General features: G+C 48.9%; 6 protein-coding genes across 6 annotated transcripts; 3 read left to right on the top strand and 3 right to left on the bottom strand.

The window, feature by feature from the left end:
* Nucleotides 1-819: 819 nt before the first annotated feature.
* Nucleotides 820-2212, top strand: ONS95_008974 (uncharacterized protein; the record flags this gene model as incomplete). The annotated part of the gene is made up of 2 exons (XM_058502539.1): nt 820-1758; nt 1823-2212. The coding sequence occupies 2 exons, from the start codon at nt 820-822 to the stop codon at nt 2210-2212; spliced, it is 1329 nt and encodes a 442-aa protein (XP_058361468.1).
* A 1442-nt stretch (nt 2213-3654) lies between these two features.
* On the bottom strand, nt 3655-5139 carry AP1M1 (AP-1 complex subunit mu-1; the record flags this gene model as incomplete). The annotated part of the gene is made up of 4 exons (XM_058502538.1): nt 3655-3735; nt 3783-4874; nt 4922-5050; nt 5101-5139. The coding sequence occupies 4 exons, from the start codon at nt 5137-5139 to the stop codon at nt 3655-3657; spliced, it is 1341 nt and encodes a 446-aa protein (XP_058361467.1).
* Nucleotides 5140-6712: 1573 nt separating this feature from the next.
* On the bottom strand, nt 6713-7671 carry ONS95_008972 (uncharacterized protein; the record flags this gene model as incomplete). Its single annotated transcript, XM_058502537.1, has 3 exons — nt 6713-6828; nt 6874-7609; nt 7660-7671. The coding sequence occupies 3 exons, from the start codon at nt 7669-7671 to the stop codon at nt 6713-6715; spliced, it is 864 nt and encodes a 287-aa protein (XP_058361466.1).
* A 2623-nt stretch (nt 7672-10294) lies between these two features.
* On the top strand, nt 10295-11956 carry ONS95_008971 (uncharacterized protein; the record flags this gene model as incomplete). The annotated part of the gene is made up of 2 exons (XM_058502536.1): nt 10295-10915; nt 10964-11956. The coding sequence occupies 2 exons, from the start codon at nt 10295-10297 to the stop codon at nt 11954-11956; spliced, it is 1614 nt and encodes a 537-aa protein (XP_058361465.1).
* A 58-nt stretch (nt 11957-12014) lies between these two features.
* On the top strand, nt 12015-13501 carry ONS95_008970 (uncharacterized protein). Its single transcript, XM_058502535.1, has 4 exons — nt 12015-12472; nt 12575-12773; nt 12898-12983; nt 13070-13501. Exons 1-4 carry the CDS (start codon nt 12334-12336, stop codon nt 13426-13428), a joined length of 783 nt encoding a protein of 260 aa, XP_058361464.1. The 5' UTR covers nt 12015-12333; the 3' UTR covers nt 13429-13501.
* On the bottom strand, nt 13502-16551 carry ONS95_008969 (uncharacterized protein). The gene is made up of 4 exons (XM_058502534.1): nt 16319-16551; nt 15470-16259; nt 14329-15421; nt 13502-14277 (listed from the first exon to the last, which is right to left on the bottom strand). The coding sequence occupies exons 2-4, from the start codon at nt 15881-15883 to the stop codon at nt 13727-13729; spliced, it is 2058 nt and encodes a 685-aa protein (XP_058361463.1). The 5' UTR covers nt 15884-16259; nt 16319-16551; the 3' UTR covers nt 13502-13726.
* Nucleotides 16552-17186: the final 635 nt, after the last annotated feature.

Here is a 17186-nt window from a genome sequence, read left to right as displayed (position 1 = left end):
AAGGCATTAAGGCCTTGTGAATGTCATTGTTTTGCAATGTAATAAAAGTACAGCATTGTTACAGTGAGCTTCTGTTCTCACGGCTGCTCTTTTCGAGAAGTCAGGAGTCAAAATCCCGATAGTTCGGTTAAGCGCCCATGCACCTGACAGGGCAGGGACAAAGTTCGCCTACTGACGTGCTCTCATAAGATAGGACGCTGTTACGACAATTATGGGACGTTTCAGTTGCCAATTTTGGGCCGATTGACCGCCCACGGTGAACATCTTTCTTGAAGGCAGCCTGAAAGAGGGGAATAATGTGGAATCCGTTGAGGGGAGCCACTCGCTGACTAAGCGCCTGCAATCGCCCCTCCGAAATGTACGCTCGCTATCGCTTGTTTACGTGTTCCCATAGGGCAGAAGAGATCCAGGATGACGTTTCAATTGCCATTTCTTGGAAGCGCTCCTTTGCAAAACCAACATGGGCTTCTTTCAGCTCTCGGATTCTCCCCCTGCTATGCTTAATTTTAACCTCGTGCGGTTGGTCAGCGATTGTCCCGTACCAGTCACAATCTCGCGGCTTGCTGTTGGGTTACGAAGAAAATGGAGGGGCAAAATGTTGGTTGCAGGAGATTGACAGCTGCGGTCGAGCTTCCTGGTGAGGTTGCATCTCCTTTTCTTTTTCAATTTTCTTCGAGAGTGGGCCAAAAGCGGATGGCTATTGTAAATTGATATCCCTCTGTTCTTGCTGGGCATCCCCAACTTTGCGCACCAGCATCGATGTATCGATCTATATCTCCATTCCGGGAGGTCTTGCACACTCTCCACATACCAGCATCGATGCGAAACACCAGAATAACTCGAGCTACTGCCCTCACGATCGGTGTCCTGTTCACTCTGTTCATTCTCCTACCGGATCAGCACCTCCCTTCACCAGACCTATTCCAGCAGAACCAATGCCCTGATACCGACCTTGCAAATAACATCGTCATCGCTGTGAAGACCGGAGCATCGGAAGCCTCGGAAAAAATCCCTTCACTTATGCAAACATCGCTACGCTGCGCAAAAAATGTTTTCTTCTTCTCAGACTTAGAACAAGATATTGGTCCTTACCACCTGCACGACACACTCAACAAAATATCTCCGGAAGTCAAGAAATTGGATGGTGCCTTTGAATTCTACAGATTGCAGCAGGAAGCATGGCGCCGGGATGGAAGCGTCAATTCAACCAGGGGAATGAAAGATCCTAGCTCATCCAGTGACCTAGCTGCTTGGACACTGGATAAGTACAAAAACACGCATATTCTTGAGAAAATTTGGGAGTTCGCTCCGGAGAAAGAATGGTATATTGTCATTGACGCCGATACTTATGTTATCTGGCCCAACTTGCTTCACTGGCTACCATCATTGGACTCGGCCAAGAAGATGTTTCTGGGATCTGTGGCGTTCATTGGAAGTACTGGCTTCGCACATGGGGGTAGCGGTACTGTCTTCTCTAGAAGTCTGATGCGTGATTATGCTGTCACACACAATGGGACGGCATCACGGTTGGACATTAAGATACACACGTCGTGCTGCGGGGACGTCATGGTCAGTGAGATACTGAGAGAGTACGGAAACAAACTTGTCAACATTCAGCCGGAGATCAGTGGTCAAAAACCAGGCACGATACCCTATCTTACGGACTACTGGTGTCAACCTAGTCTTACAATGCATCATTTCGATGCTAAAGACATGGAAGCATTCAATCAGTTCGAGAAAAGCCGGGGAAATACATCCGTTCGTAGCCCATACACCAAGAAGGCATGTGAACAATTCAACTAACATCTCGCTATTTTAATAGGTACCTCTGACATGGGCAGAAATATTTGAAAAACTGGCGAAGAAACAAATACAATCCATGCCTGAAATGCAAGAAGATTGGGACAACTACTCGTCTGTGGTGGATGTTGGATCTGGGATATTACAGGAAGGGGTGAAGAGAAGCACAGCGCGGAGTTTTGGTGAATGTGCTGCTACATGTGAGGTAAACGCTCAATGCGTACAATATACCTTTGACGGCGAGGCCTGCTACTGGGGAAAGGCCATTCGTCTGGGTGAAAGGAAGTTACCGGAGGGAGGTAAACGTTGGCAGAGTGGTTGGAATCAGACCAGGGTCGCAGACTGGATTGCGAAACAACCAAAGTGTAATGATGTCGAGTTCCCAAATTGGCGGAAAAGTGTACAGTATTAGCATGCTGATTACATAGACATCTACAATACATCTAGAAAGAAAAACTAGACAACAAAAAGTTAAAGAAGCTTCCAATTGTCTCTTCGTCATTGGCTTTTGTAAATGGAGTAAATGGTGGTTCGTCAAGCAAGACTTGAGGCCTTTGCTATCTTGATTGTGTCCTGGGCTATGACCTAGTGTGCCCTCTTTGATCGGGACAAACATCCCGTGGGAAGAGCTGTTAGTTCTCGCTCAGGAAGCTGGAGAAGCGAAGGGTATTTGAGTACTTGTTTCGGGTGCTGTGTGGATAAGAATAGGCACACAAGTCCGAAAGATACTTTCAGTTGAGGGCCATGGGTCATGACTTGGGACTTCAATCTCCGCCGAATCATCCCTCTTCTCTGGCAGCGGGTGGCGACAGAACAAATAGACTTCAGGATCAGGAAACTTGGATCTGTCCATCAATACCAACAATACCAACAATATCAGCAACGAGATCGACAAGAGCGACCACGCCGGGATGCTAGGGAAAACCAACAACAGGATCCAGCACATGAACAGCCACGCCTGAATGACCAAACCGTCGGATAGCCTAGCTGGGGGCAGTTGGAGAAGCACTGTGTGGAAATGGGAACCGAAGGACATGAACATTGAAATGATAGACTGTTCGCAATGCAACGATCAAAGGCAATGTGACATGATTTTTCTGGGAAGGTTCGTAGCTTAACGCCTCCTTTAAATGCGACGCTGCTTTTTTGCCCTCTGGTAACCTCGCTTACAAATTGCTGAAGGCTGCAGCCATCTGCAGCCATGAAGAGCCTTGGCCACTTCACTTGAAGTGAAAAGGTAGATATTGTTTGGTACAATCTGAACTGTAGTTGCTAGGGCTGATTAAAGTGAATATCAAGGAATATGGGATGGTCATACAGATGAATAACGATATATCGAAGTCTTCGAGCGGGATAAACGGATTATGGAGCGACGAGCACTAGGACGCAGGAAGAGGTCTTCGACATCGTTATGCTCTGCTTGGGAAGGCTATCTCTTCGGCTTTTCTGCGAGTGGTGCACAGACCTTGAATGCTCGGTAAGATGAGAGGACATCGAGTGCACACCTCTGAAGAACGAAGGGACGATTTGGTTGACTGATGACAGAAACACCACTCGGTGTACAGTCAGAAGCAAAAATATTTGGAATTAAAGAAAGGAAGACTAAACACAACAGACAGTTTACGTAGCTCCGAGCTGCAATACCAACAGAACGTGCATTTAGCCAAATCGCTCAATCACCTTTTGAAGTCTTGTATTCGATGGCTGGACAGATTAGCCCCAGCCTGCGAGTGCTCGTAGATCTAACTCCTCCCGCTAGCGCCTGAAATGCATGCTTCTTATACCTCCCGTGTCTTTCACTAATCTTCGGCTTTGATCTCATAGATTCTTTCGGATTTATGACTTGTCCACCGCTCAACTGACATCGGGTAATCGAACAGCGATATCTCCGGATTGAGTAATGTACCGAACCCATGGTAAAGATGGGTATTGTAGCTGTATTCGTTAGAATGGCCATTAATATCGCTGAGTACTGAACATACCTTTGGCTCAATAATCTTCAGGTACCGAACCTGGATACCGCTAGTCGTGAAGTATGGAATCTCAAACTTCACACTGATGGGTCTCTTCGCCCCCTTTCCACCCACGCCGCCCATACTACCTCCGAAGCCACCTGTCATACCACCACCATGCTCATCATCGCCCTTTACACTGGGTAGTCCTAACTCAGCTCTCATCAAGAACTCCTTGCTACCTCCAAATTGCTTGATCTTCCAGACAATGGCAGACTTTTCTGGCGCATAGTGAACACTTCCGATATTGGTTCTGAACCTTGGAGAGTCCGCATCTTCTGGTACAGGAACAGTAATTTCGACATTGTTTGCCGTGCTTCTCCGCTTGAACTGTGCCTTTGCCTTCAGCATGTATTCGATCCTGCTCCCGGAATGTGATTCCACAATACACTCGACCCAGATCAAAGGCTTGACTTGTGTGTTTAGTCGATAGGACATCAACTCGAATTCGCCATCGGGAGGAATGAAGGAGATTGTGCGGTCGTTTTCGAATCGTGATAATCGTACACACTGATGGAACTTGACATCCTCCATTTCGATAGCCTTCCCTCGAGTCGCGCGACCAGTAGTTTCGAACATAACTTTATCGTTCAGTCCTAGACGTAATTCGGGCATACCAGATAGATAACACTTCATCTTGATCGCACCTAGAATCTCGGAGCGCAGGACATTGCCATTTGAAGACACAAGAAGGTTGAGAGATTCGACAACGTCGAGGAAGACTTCGTTCTTTCGGTATCTGATTCCTTCTGATCGCCACGAGACGGCATTTGTGACTGCTATTGGAGGGCGTGCTTGGACCTCCAGCTTGTGCGACTCCTGTGTGATGTATTCTTGTAAGATCTTGGATTCCGTCGTCTGCGGATGCCCAAAGTCCATCATCTCATCAAGCAGTTCGTAGATGATAACAAAGTTGTCCCGTATCGATTCTTCCTCCAGTTCTTTGAAATACTCGGTAAAGACTTCGACAACTTTGTGGAGAAATAGAAGGATTTCGGCAGCGTTGGTATTTCGTTTCGTGAGGGCAAGGAGGTAGAGATTGTTATGTCTGATATACAGGTACTGGAAGAATGTCAGGGAAGGCCAGGTTCGTCGTGGCAGAGACATACGTTGATCCCCTCATCTGAGAAACATGGTGGAACAGATGAGCTCTCTTCCTCTGCTTCACTCAAGAGAATAGGGAACTTCTCGACCGCAGACATAGGAATATCTCCTCTGTAGTTCCGAGCCAAAAGGGTCTGCGGAACATGATCAGCATTGTCGGTGCTTAAATGCTCAGGGGCATTACCTTTCCCTTCAGGTCGAGGAAGAAGAGAGCGGAAGCCATGTTGGAGTGCGACGGAAAGGTTCTTGGTGCTGATGAAGAGCCAAAATGGCCAGTATGAGGATATCAATTAGGTGGAAACATTCATAGGGGTCGTAGATTCAATGCGCTGTTGAAGTAGAGTCTGGTATTGAAGTGATGTTGACCCCACGTCGCCCTTATTTCCTGGGAGCTTCAACTGCCTCCGTCGCCGTGGCCTTGTCTCGCTAGGTTAAGCTTCACACTACGGCCAAGTTAGAACTAGCCCCGACTAGCGCCATCAGGTCCATATCTCAGAAAATTCGTTTCGCCTGAACTTCTCTTTTCTTTCTTCTTCAACGCGCCCTTCTAGACAGTGCAGCTCAACATATAAGCTTAACCGGCCTGACTTTCTGTCAGTGCCTACTTTGCTTCCTATTGATGAAGTTAGCGATACCGTGGCGCGGAGACCGATCAAGGGTACCATAAGAGCTGGCCGAGCATTTGCTTCAAGCAACCTGTTGCTTGGGTGGCGTCAGAGGGACCATACAAACAAGTTGGAAGAAAGCATCCTACTTATGACTACCTATCAGACTGTGAAGGTTTGTGAAGGGAGCATTGGTTGCAACTGGTCGTGCCAGCCTTCAATCTGTCGTTTACAATTGCGTCGATGAGTTTTCTTGGAAGAAAACATTCCATGACCTCGTCGTTCCGTTCGCTTGCACTATTAACCGGACAAGGAGCTGATAAAGTAATTCATAAACTCGTGTTTGCGGATGTGAGCCCACAGTATCATGGTCCGTTTGGCTCCCAAAGTAATTGGCTCACATCTCGCGTATATCGACGTCTATCTATCTATGAGCAGTCACCCTTCAAGTCGTTGCATTACAGATAGTCTGCTTGTCTCAAGAATTTTCAGCCTCTTTCACCTAAATACAGCCTCTTCAGCTTTGAGGATCTTGGTAGATGTGAACAAGCAAACCACTTCGATCAGTTCCTGTTTTATTGGCAGCATAGTCATTCGAATGGGAGAATCACTCTAAGGATCTACGTCAGTGTCTCGAGATATCCTTCCCAATTTGGCGGATCTCAGAGGCCACCAGTGATTTTGTGGTATCCCTTTTTGCTGCCAGAAATGGACATGAACATGACATTATAACATTTGTGACTTAGAAACTCACAGTGACCTCGGCGATCTTGTGTCAGGGTAATCGTATTGGAGTAAATATGATACGACAGATAGAATAGATATTGATATTCGCGTATCACCCATGCCTGAAGTTCTGATCAAGTGCCAACTTTGCTTGGATAAATGGCAACTCCCCAACCAAGCCCCGAAAGGAGGCGCGATACTCCCAAATGAGGGTACTCAGCAGATAAAACATATTAATATAGATAAGCAAAGCTAAACAGCGAATTAAAGCACTGCTGTTGATATATCCTAAGATCAAACTCCAATCCACATGTAGGAAATTCGTCGACTGCGCGAAATGCGCATGGCACACAGCCCGTGAGACAAAACCCACAACGTAAGGTCACCCTCGGGCAGTATCGAATGGATTGTAGAGGCAGCTAGAAACGGATGTTCATTCCACCAAAGACAGGAGACTCAGCTTGTTTACTTCAAAAGATGACCACTGCGAGACTCCAAGTCGTTCAGTATCGCTGATGTTGAGCCGGATGGGTTATCAGGATCCAGATACACCGACACGACCATGCCTCTTGTTTCTTTACCTGCGATTATTAACAATGCACCTCATGATGTTGGGAATCACGCACGGCCATGAGAATGATTGTGGCCATGCCACCTGTTCCCCCGCCAAGCTCGCTCTGTCAGAAGAACTCGATCCAGATCTCTGCGTTTACAAGAGAAAGCTACCAGCCCGATCAGCATAGCCAGATTCCCGGCAAGTCCGCTGGATCTTGGAGCATCTTCGTCGGGATTCTCATACGCGCTAAGCCCGAGCTGCCGGATGAAGCTACGATCGTTGCCTGCAAGGTACTGGTTGCCTACGTAGTCGAGACGAGAGAGTGCATCCTCATGGTGAAAATTGATCGCATACCAGGTATCTCCCGGAACGGTGTCTGCAATGTTCCTTGTGGTAGCATCGCCAGCTGCCACCATGAATTGATAAAAAGGATTGCACCAAACCATTGTTGTAGCTTTGTATAGCTCGAGGGTATCGTCATTTGGTGTCTTCCCATATCCATCATCCCACCGGTAGCCCGAGGCGGTACTGATGTCTCCATCGCTCCATCGAAAGACCGTTCCACGATTTTGTCGCCCAAAACCAGCTGCATATATTGGAGGGAGCCATCTGCCATAATCATCCACTCGGGGAACAACCCCATCCTCTTGAGGATCATCGTTCAACGTAGTGCCATTAACGACGAAGAGGAAGCTAACCGCAGGTGATGAAGCGTATTGAGCCTGAGCCTGAGTCGTGCTTCGAGAGGAGAAGGAGGAGCCGGGTGTGATCTGCTTGGAAGTTTTCGGAGTTCTGGACGACGAGTGCTAGAGGAATTAGGCGAGCGGATAACCCCAAGAAGTGGGAGTGAGCATACCTTGGGTGACATGGTTTCGTCTGAGTCAAAACTCAACTGGAGAATTGTACAGATGAATGCTTCACTGTCTGGATCGAAGGAAAACCACCCTTTGCGCGGAATATAACCACAAGCAATTGTATCACATCAAAAGCCCCCCAAAAGATTGGCTGAGACTGACGTGACATGCCCTTTTCCGCCTGAAAGCGACACCAAGCGCCAGAATCGTCCTTTAGATACCAAAATATCGTGGTGCAAGTGCTCGTGACCAACCCTGATTGGGCTGTGGATATTTCGTCGACCCAGGATCCCAGTAGAAGCTGCATGCATGCTTGGTTGTTGCAGGATGGCTGGCATCGCAGAATGTCAATAGTGAAGTGAGAACCCCTCCATGGGTGACGATCGGCGGAAGCAAACCGCGAAGTTGTCGCAAGATGCCGCCAGTGATAATGATAACAAAGGTTGTAAGAACGCCCCTGTGAATTGGCAGGACCTCATCAATTCCTGTAGCTTTCCCATCAAAATGATACGAATACCAGCCAAAAAAGACCTACCTGTGCCAACAGACTAATCCTGGCCAAATCAGCCAGAGCTGAGGAGCTGTGCCGTCCTGGCTCCTCTTTGTCTTGATTCAAGGCAAGAGACAGGATGCCACCCTCCCCAGGAAAGCCACATATCTGCCGAGGGTTCCATAAGGAATAAGGCCGTTGCTGCAGAGCAGACGCACACCTATCACTAGATCGGTGGCTGATTGGCTAGCGAAAGAGAGTATTGGCTGCGACATACATAGTTTGCGAAACCGACATGTGGGAAATCCATAGTCCTCGGTCTTAATCCCTCTGTACGATGGACGGAGAAATCGGGAGAGGAGTGAATCGCAACTGAGCAAACTCGCTGCAATAATTGCGGGGGTCTCTTGATGGCGGGGTGAGAAGGTGGCGCCCTTGCAGGGAAAACCAGCAGACAATCTAGACACTTGCTGTCGCTGGCACTAGACCACAACGTGTCTGACAGAAATTTTGCACCTTGACCCAAGGGAAAAATATCAGAACGGGGATGGGTAGCCGGAAGATAGTGGAACATGAGGCTCTGCGACGAAGGACGGTCCGCACAGGCTATAACTTGGATGGTTTCGCCGTCAGACGGGGAGAAAAGTTGGCTTGAATGGGTGGCCTAGCGGCGACCTGATTCGATCGTTCCTTTGGGTGGGAAGACTCTCATTCTGTTGGTGTGGGTGGCAAATCCAGCGAATCACCGTTTCTGATTTCCTGCAAAGCGTTTTAGCGACCTTTCGAAAGTTCGAGGCGCAGAAGAATTGGAGAGGATACAAAACTTTTGAAAAGCGCTATCGCGACTCGTGTTTATCTGATTTTGAACGTTGTCTGTCGAGGTCTTTTTGCAACGGCGTCTTTCCTGGAGGTGGGAGCTGCCATCTTATATTTCGACCTGCAGTCATGACCAGGGTCACCTGCCACTTGCATGCGTGTACGCCCGGCTGCTGTTGACAATGAAAAGTCTAGTCTGGTTGCCTCGTTTTGCCTTGTCAATATTGAGGGCCAGCATCGATTTCTTGACCAATTGCACGGCCAGGGCAAGTCCAACGCTTGATGAGGCACACAGCATGCAAAGATGCAGCATGTTCCTGCAAGTGACAGCGTATGGAAGGACATATTGTTATTTTGCCGCTGGGACCGCAATGCGAACCATGACAGAGTGACCTGTCGAATTTGCAGATAAGAGAGGAAAGCCATGCCGAGAAATGGACGTTGAAATAAAGTTTAAGGGATCCGGGGCTGTGTGAGTTGCTCCCAAGCGGCGCATCCATAATGCATACCTGATTGGAGTCTGAAAGTGTCGAGGAGGTGGCCATGTGTGGCAGAGTGATAGTGGATGATCGATGGTCAAGGGAAAGATCCGTTTGGCGGAGGTTCCGCGCACCGTTTATTCTCGTCAAGTCATGGAGACAGACGAGGTAAGCTAGGAACATATTGAAGTCATCTGATCGGGATCGGAATCGGAAACAGAGGTGCTCTTATGAAGGTCACTTTTCATCAGACTTCCAAGATCAATGTGTCCACTGTTGGATGGGATGGTTGGAGAATGATTTCTATGACTGTCATGTTTCGATATTTGCCGTTTTTGGGCTCGTTGAACCACCGAGCATGTACCGATCGCGGAAACGGTCGATTGGAAAGCTTATATATACGGAGGAGATTCGCATGGATAGCACACGTTACTCTTATGGAGCATTCGTTGAGCCAGTCTTCTGGGTGGTGAGCGAACAGACCAGGAACACGTGTGAAAGGCCAGAATCTTTTTCAACAGGGCCCACGTGGCGAACCGCCAATACGTGGGACATGGTCTACAGACTCTGGCATGCGAAATTGGAAGTTCTCGTGGAACAAGAAAGGATGTGATGCGACTGTGACTCCCCTGTGTTGTGGTGTGGCGGTGTATGACTCCTCAGGCCCAGCTGATCTGGGAACTGATCTGGGAACTGATCTGGGAAAATGCCGCTCTACCGAAAACTCCAGCACCTATCTGGAAGAGAAGGCCCGAGATCAATTCAGCATGCCTAAAATACATTTCTTATCCGAAGCTAGTTGGCTTGGATTGAAAGTACTGATTGAAGTCTGCTGGTGTGACCGTGATATAAATGGAAGAAGACAAGGAGATCGTGGCGTCGGCGGAAAGGGCTTTGACTTCAAGCGAGGAGAGAGGAGTCACGTGGACCACACCTTTCAACGGCAACCTCTTCAAACGGCGGGTCACAATTTCCTTTGCGAAGCTAAAGTCAAAAATATTTTCTTTCAGCTCAGTTTTCTTTGATGCAACCCCAGCAGCTGCATCAAATCATAAGACTAGGCTCCTATTTCAACAGGAAAGGCACTTGAGGGCAGCGATTGCGAAATTTGCATCTTCAGTCTTGAAGCAGACTCCACTAAAGTTGTTTACTTCACATTCCGACGGGACTCTCTTCACCTTTCAATACCCACTTCCGAACACATTTCCTTGCAAAGCCATTATAATACAGAAAACACCTCACAGCCTCGAATTAAAACATTTGAAGCAAGAAGGAGACAAGTCCTTCAAAATGGAGTCCAACAACTGGCGCGTCAAACGCGACCCACAAGACTCACCAGCTACACCAGCAAAAAGTAGCCCGCGAGTTTCATTCCAGCCTCGCTCGAATTGGGGTCGAGGCCAGCAGTCGAGCCCATTGCAGCAAAATTCACCATCACGTGATGGTCTCAGAAAGCCAATGAGCGAGTCGCAGGTAAGTGACTTGCCCAGAGTCCGTAGATGTAATCTAACGGGGGAACAGGTCTCGCAGTGTATCGAGGAAGGCCGAAGACTCTATGTCGGAAACCTGCCGTATGAGGCTACCATCAAGGACATTGAGACATTGTTTCAGGACCTCGCGCCAGGGATTGAGGGAATCAACATGTCCGTGGATGCCATGACTGGACGCAATCCATCCTACTGCTTCGTTGATTTCAGGACACGAGAACTTGCTGAGGCAGTAATGCAAGAGTACAACGGCCGAGAGTTCCTCCGACGAGCACTCAAGGTCAAGCCAGGTGTCAAATCGGACAGAAGTACCCCGCGGTCTTACAACCGTCCTGAAATCAAGCCTGAAGGTGGTAATCTTTCTTTCAATCGCCGGAACAGTCTCGAGAAGCCCGCCGACCTAAATGTTGCTGCGGATGAGGGCCGTCGTCTCTACGTTGGAGGTCTACCAAGATTCGAGAGCCAGCATGAAGCAAACTTGCAGATGACTGAGCTGTTCAAGGATTACAACGTCAAAGTCATCAGCAAGCCGATCTCAGCACACGAATCCAAGAAAGGTCTACCTGGAAACCATAATTACTGTTTCGTCGATCTTGCAACACCAGAGGAAGCAGCTGCCGCAGCAACAGCTCTTGACAACATGCCAAAGTGGGACTGGAACATCAAAGTCAGCGTCAGTCGAAGCACATCTGGCAAAGTGACCGAGAGGAGACGACTGTTCGTAGGAGGACTACCCGAGTTCGCGGACCAAGACACTGCCGACCGAAAAATCCAGGAGCTCTTTGAAGGATTCGAGATCGCCACGATTAGCAAGTTGAAGGTCCCACAAGATAATGGTGATGGAAAGAAGAAGAATTGTTTCTGCTTTGTGGATTTGGTGAAGGATGAAGATGCAGATAGAGCATTGTTGGAGCTTGATTGGAAAGAGAAATGGGGAATTCAAGTTCGGGTGAAGCCAGCGACATCATCAAATACGCCTGGTTTGAAAGCAGAGACACGAAAGCCCGCGGGGAGGTGGTTGTCGTAGAGTGGAGGCTGGTAGCGAGAGTAGTTGTACAAATAGGGTCGCAGTAGAATCGAAGCAACCTGTCTCCTTTGCAGGTTGATTCTCATAGACCTTGACATATTTTTTGCTTCCACAGTGACATCTGTGTACTTCAGGAGTACCACAGAAAGCCAAGGACCAAAGGAGTAACCTTCGATCTTGCTTTGGGGCAAACAAAGCCTTGCATGTCTTCGGCAAAAATCAGAACGAGGATGGTCAAAATTAAGCGACGGCGGGGTCATGGCGGGGTCATCCAAATCCAGCGAGGCCGGCAACACCACCAACTTCAATATATCAAACACACTGACCAGATCCTAAAACCAACATTTTTTTAACACCAATTGATATCCATCACCAAAATGTCCCGTCCAAAAACCCTGGAAGTGTCCATCTCAGACCTCGCTCAAATGATAGATCACTCCTTATTACATCCCACCATGACCGACGACGAAGTCCTAGCGGGTCTCGAAATCTGCAAAAAATACAACGTGAAAACCGGTCAGTAACCCATCCTCATAGAACTTCAATCCTCTACACCAAATTTGATCAAACTCCTCAATCTCCCACCCTACTCCTGCCCAACTAACATTCCCGCACCAGCCTGCATAAAACCCTACCACATCCCCTTCGCGCGCAAAGCCCTTGAAGGAACTTCCGTGCTGCTATGCCCTGTCATTGGTTTCCCGCATGGGAATTCAACACTGGAAGTCAAAGCCTTTGAAGCGAGGCGAGCGGTCGAGGAGGGTGGGAAGGAGATTGATATGGTTGTTAACATTGGGCGGGTGAAGAGCGGGAAATGGTTCGTGTGTCTTTAGTCCGAGAATTTCCTTTGCTCTTTGCTCTGGGATGTTGGCTCATATTGCTTGACTCCCACTTATTTATCTCAAATATTCGCAGACCTTATAAGCTTACTTTGAGAACAGGGAGTACGTGAGACATGAGATTGAGACGTTGAACAAAATTGTGGTGGAGAGGGGTGCGATCTTGAAAGTAATTTTTGAGAATGATTGTAAGCTCATGCCCCAATCTGTCCTCCTCCCAAGTCACCCCAAAGCCAATTCCAAACCTCAAATACATACTGAACTACCTCTATAGATCTCACCGATGCCGAAATCATCCGCCTCTGCACCATCTGCTCTTCGGCCGAACCCCCCGTAGCATTCATCAAAACCTCCACCGGCTACGGCTTCACCAAACTACCCAGCGGCGACTACAATTATCGCGGCGCCACGACCCATCATCTCGAGCTGATGCGCAAGCATGCTGCTGAAGGTGTGCAGATTAAAGCAGCTGGTGGAGTGAGAACTTTGGATGATCTGTTGAGGGTACGAGCGCTGGGTGTTACCAGGGTAGGTGCTACGGCTACGGAGGCGATTTTGGAGGAGGCGACGAGGAGGGGGATTGGTGAGAGCAAGGTTGTTGTCGATGTGCCGCCTTTCAAGGGCGGAGAATGATTTGCATGGGAATTGCGAATGGTAGAATTTGAGATCAGAAATGGCAACTCGGGACATTATGTATCATTCAACACTCCACAACTACCCCACTCTCCAATTACTAAACGCGGGTGATAACATCTCTAAAATGCTCCTCCAAGAACTCATGCATGCAAAGAACTGGTATCTTAGAATCAGGACAAAAAAACTCCTCGCTCAGAATATGCATCAAACCACCTCGTCCTTCTCAGCTCTCTTCTCACCATCCACCCTTCCTCCCCTCTCCTCAAATTATCTTACAGCCAAACTCTTCCCTCAATCAAACAGCGACAGGCGTAGCCAACACCTCTGTAACCTCCACTGTACTACTCGCCTTCGTCAACTCCGGCCCAGGCGCAGAATCCTTCCCGCTGCTCTTCGGTTTCGACACTTGCGATTCAGCCTCAACTTCACCAGTAACCTCCGCCGTGCTAGCTTTCACAGTTGCCTCTTTTGGAGGAGGCGTAGAACCGCCGAATGGCCAGAGGAATTTACCGATTGAGCCGATTACGCTGCCTCGCTTGTTGTGCGTTGGTCGTTTGGGGGTGGTGGGTTGAGTCTCGGGAGGGTTGGTGGAGGTGGTCGGTACGGCTGTGATTTCATCCGAGGTTGTGTTGGTTGCTTCGACTGGAGCAGTAGTTTCTGGTTCCTGTGGTGCTGATTCTGAGGTTGATGGGACAGTTGGCTCTGGAACTGCTTGAGTGGTGGGAGTCGGTGTGGGTTCAACTGCGACCTCCTTGACAACGACTGGTGCCGGAGCTTGAGGTGCAGAGAGGTGGGTAGCTAGTTTCTTGGTGATGTGTTGGATGGCTTCGTGCATGGCGTCGAGTTCTGCAGTATGGTTAGTCTCGGACTGATTCGGAAGGAGAGTGGCAAACGTACTAGCATGCAGGGCATCCAAACTCTCTTGGCTGACAGTTACCATCTTCACACTTGGACCAGATGGTACCTCGACGGTCTTTGTCGTGGTTGTGGTGATATTGGTAACAGAGGCTGCAGCTGTCACAACATTTGGGCCAAATTCGACTGCACTGGATGTGAGAGCGGAGACTGCGAGGTCTTTGGCTTGGGAGAGGGCGGTTGGGATGGGCTTCTGTTCAACTTCTACGGAGCTGTGGTTTGATTCTGGAGATGTAAACTTGGCCTCTGGTGCATCTGGCTGAACTGGCTCAGTTGGATTGGTGGGCTTTTGCTCGGTGCCAGTGGCAGATTCTTCGGATTGCACTGGGACTTCGACAGGCTCTTCCTTCTTCGACTGCTCAGTGATGATTGGAATCACTGCTGGCTCCTGGTTGACTTCGGGGACAGACTCAACACTTGCTGACACCGGTGACGAGATTCCCCTCTCCTCAACCTTCTCAACTGGAACAACTGGCTCTACCGAATTCGATCGCTGCAAAAGCTGCTGGACGAAGTCTTCTGTCGTATCGGGTTCTGAGGTCGAGACCTCCTGGATCGCTGGTACCTGGATCATGGTCTGGTCCTTGGCGGCGTCGCTGTGAACAATTCCAAGTACAGACAGAATCTCTGGCTCTGCAACCTCCGTTGCCTCGAGCGCACTCGTTTGCACTGGTCCCCGTTCATTTGATGTTTGGTTGTCAGCTACTTTCGCCGGTGTTTCAGGCTCAGTCTTCGTCTCAGTGTCGACCACAGACTTCGATACTGGAGGCTCTGTAGCCTTGGCTTTCTCTTTGGCTGACTCTTCCTGGGTAATTGGGATAGGTACTTCCTTGACCACTGGAGCAGAAACTTGGGTCTGTTCTGGCTGAGGAGTCACACTCTCAGATTTTGCTGGCGTGGCTTCAACAACCGTGGATGTCATCGTGGGTATCGATTTCACTGGCTCTGCTTGGGCTGGAATTTCTTTTGCGGAATCCAGAGTTTTTTCTGCAACAACAGGGGCGGCGGGTTCTGAAGTGCCTGGAGCAGGAGCTTCTGTCTTCACTGCCGCCGGTGTCTCGATCTTTTCCGTAGCCTACACACAGTCAGTCCCAGAATGTCACATAAAGAATGTTGAGCTTACTTCCGGAGCAACAGTCTTCTCCTCAGCTGGCTTTTCCACAGGCTTTGCCCCCTCAACCACTGACTTCGAAACAGCTTTGATCTCCCCGTCCGACCCAATCGTGATCTTCAACTCTACAGGGGCAGCCTCTTCTTCGACCTTAGCTCCCCCCTCAGTCTTTGCAGCAGGTTTCTGGACTTCAATAGCAATAGTCTTTTCCCCTTCTGTCACAAGCTTCACTTCCGCTCCCTCAGGTGCCGCCACTTTTGCACCCTCCCCATCCTCAGCCTTCTTTTTCTCCTCAGCCTGCAACTTATCCTTCTCGGCTTCTGCCTTTGCATCATCAGCCAGATCTTTTGAAATTGCTTTGACGATCTTCTCCCCTTCATCTGATGCAATTTGCGTGACTGTCTTCTTCGCACTATCCGCAGCCATCTTGCCCAGAATCGCAACTTCTCCAGCGATAAGTTCAGGCTGAACAAGTGATGCAACGCCAATTGCTACCGCGAGTGCTCCCCTACGCCGATCAGCAAAATTCCTGAATCGGTAGACCGCGCTAGCAGACTTACTCAGCAATCAATTCCGGATGCTGCTTGACAGCTTCCACGACATGTTCCGCGCCATTCGAGACCTCTTCTACCACGGTTTCTACAGCGCCTTGCACTTTGTCAATTATATTCGACACGTCATCGTCTGTTGCTGATACGGCTTCTTGTGCGATCCCACTTTCAAGAGACTTGAATTCGGCGGTGGCGGCAGCGCCAACGGAAGATAGGACAGCTGTTGCTGTTTCCACGAGGACGTGCTCGGTCTGTGGGTGTTAGTTGATTGCTGCTGGAGAGGTAGAGTTCTATGGGGAAGGCAGCTTACGGCTTTTACTACTGTCGCCATATTTGCGATCTGCTGTCGCTTCTGGCGGAATATTCGAATATCTTCAGACGTCCAATTCCTTCAGCGCAAATATGTCTTTCTCGCAAGCACGCAATCTCTCTTTTCTCTTCCTCAAATCTTTTGTCAATTCAGCAACCTCAAAATCTTCAAATAAATCAAAGTAAAGAAACACTGCCATCAAAAATTGAAGAAAACTAAAGTAGAACCCCTCCAGCTCCCGTCTACCTAGCTCCCTCAGCCCGGCCCCGCCCAAATTCACCATCGATAAACCCCCAAAACTCAACCAGTCAGCGCATCCCACAGTGCACCATCGCCGGCGAGACCTACCTAAATAGCCCTAGCTGCACCCCACATCCCCCACTTCAGGGTCCCGTACGGGCTTCAGCGAGAGTGTGGCTTGCCTGGAATTGGGTCAGCTGCAGAGAGGTGCAGATGTGTGCATGCGACGTGCAGATTTGTGCATGAAATCGTTCGTGAAGTAGTGGATGAAGCCCTTCGTGAGGAATTTCAATGTTCGGTTGATGGAAATGTGTGTATAGGGAATTAAAATTGTGAAGGTAGACGAAGACAACGAAATAGAGGGTGGTTGATCTCTTCAAGGATCCGGGCTCCTGATCCAAGCTCAGACTCAATTTAATAAGCGGCAATATTGCGCAAATTACGCAATGTCTTGGACTTCTCGATCCATCTTCAAGCCTCGGCATATCACCTCCGAATTCGACTTCCAAATGGATACTGAATTGTGGTTCTGCTTTTCAACTGTAGTCACTTCATGAGGCGGATGGGGACTAAGAAGCGGAATCATAGATTCTCCGAGAGAGAAAGGTTTCTAATCAGCAGAGGAAAG

This window comes from Cadophora gregata (genome assembly GCF_030347475.1).
Source record: "Cadophora gregata isolate MNR1 chromosome Unknown scaffold_3, whole genome shotgun sequence".
NCBI lineage: Eukaryota > Fungi > Ascomycota > Leotiomycetes > Helotiales > Ploettnerulaceae > Cadophora > Cadophora gregata.
Note: the sequence above shows the minus strand (reverse complement) of the source record. Positions and strands in the feature narration are given on the sequence as shown.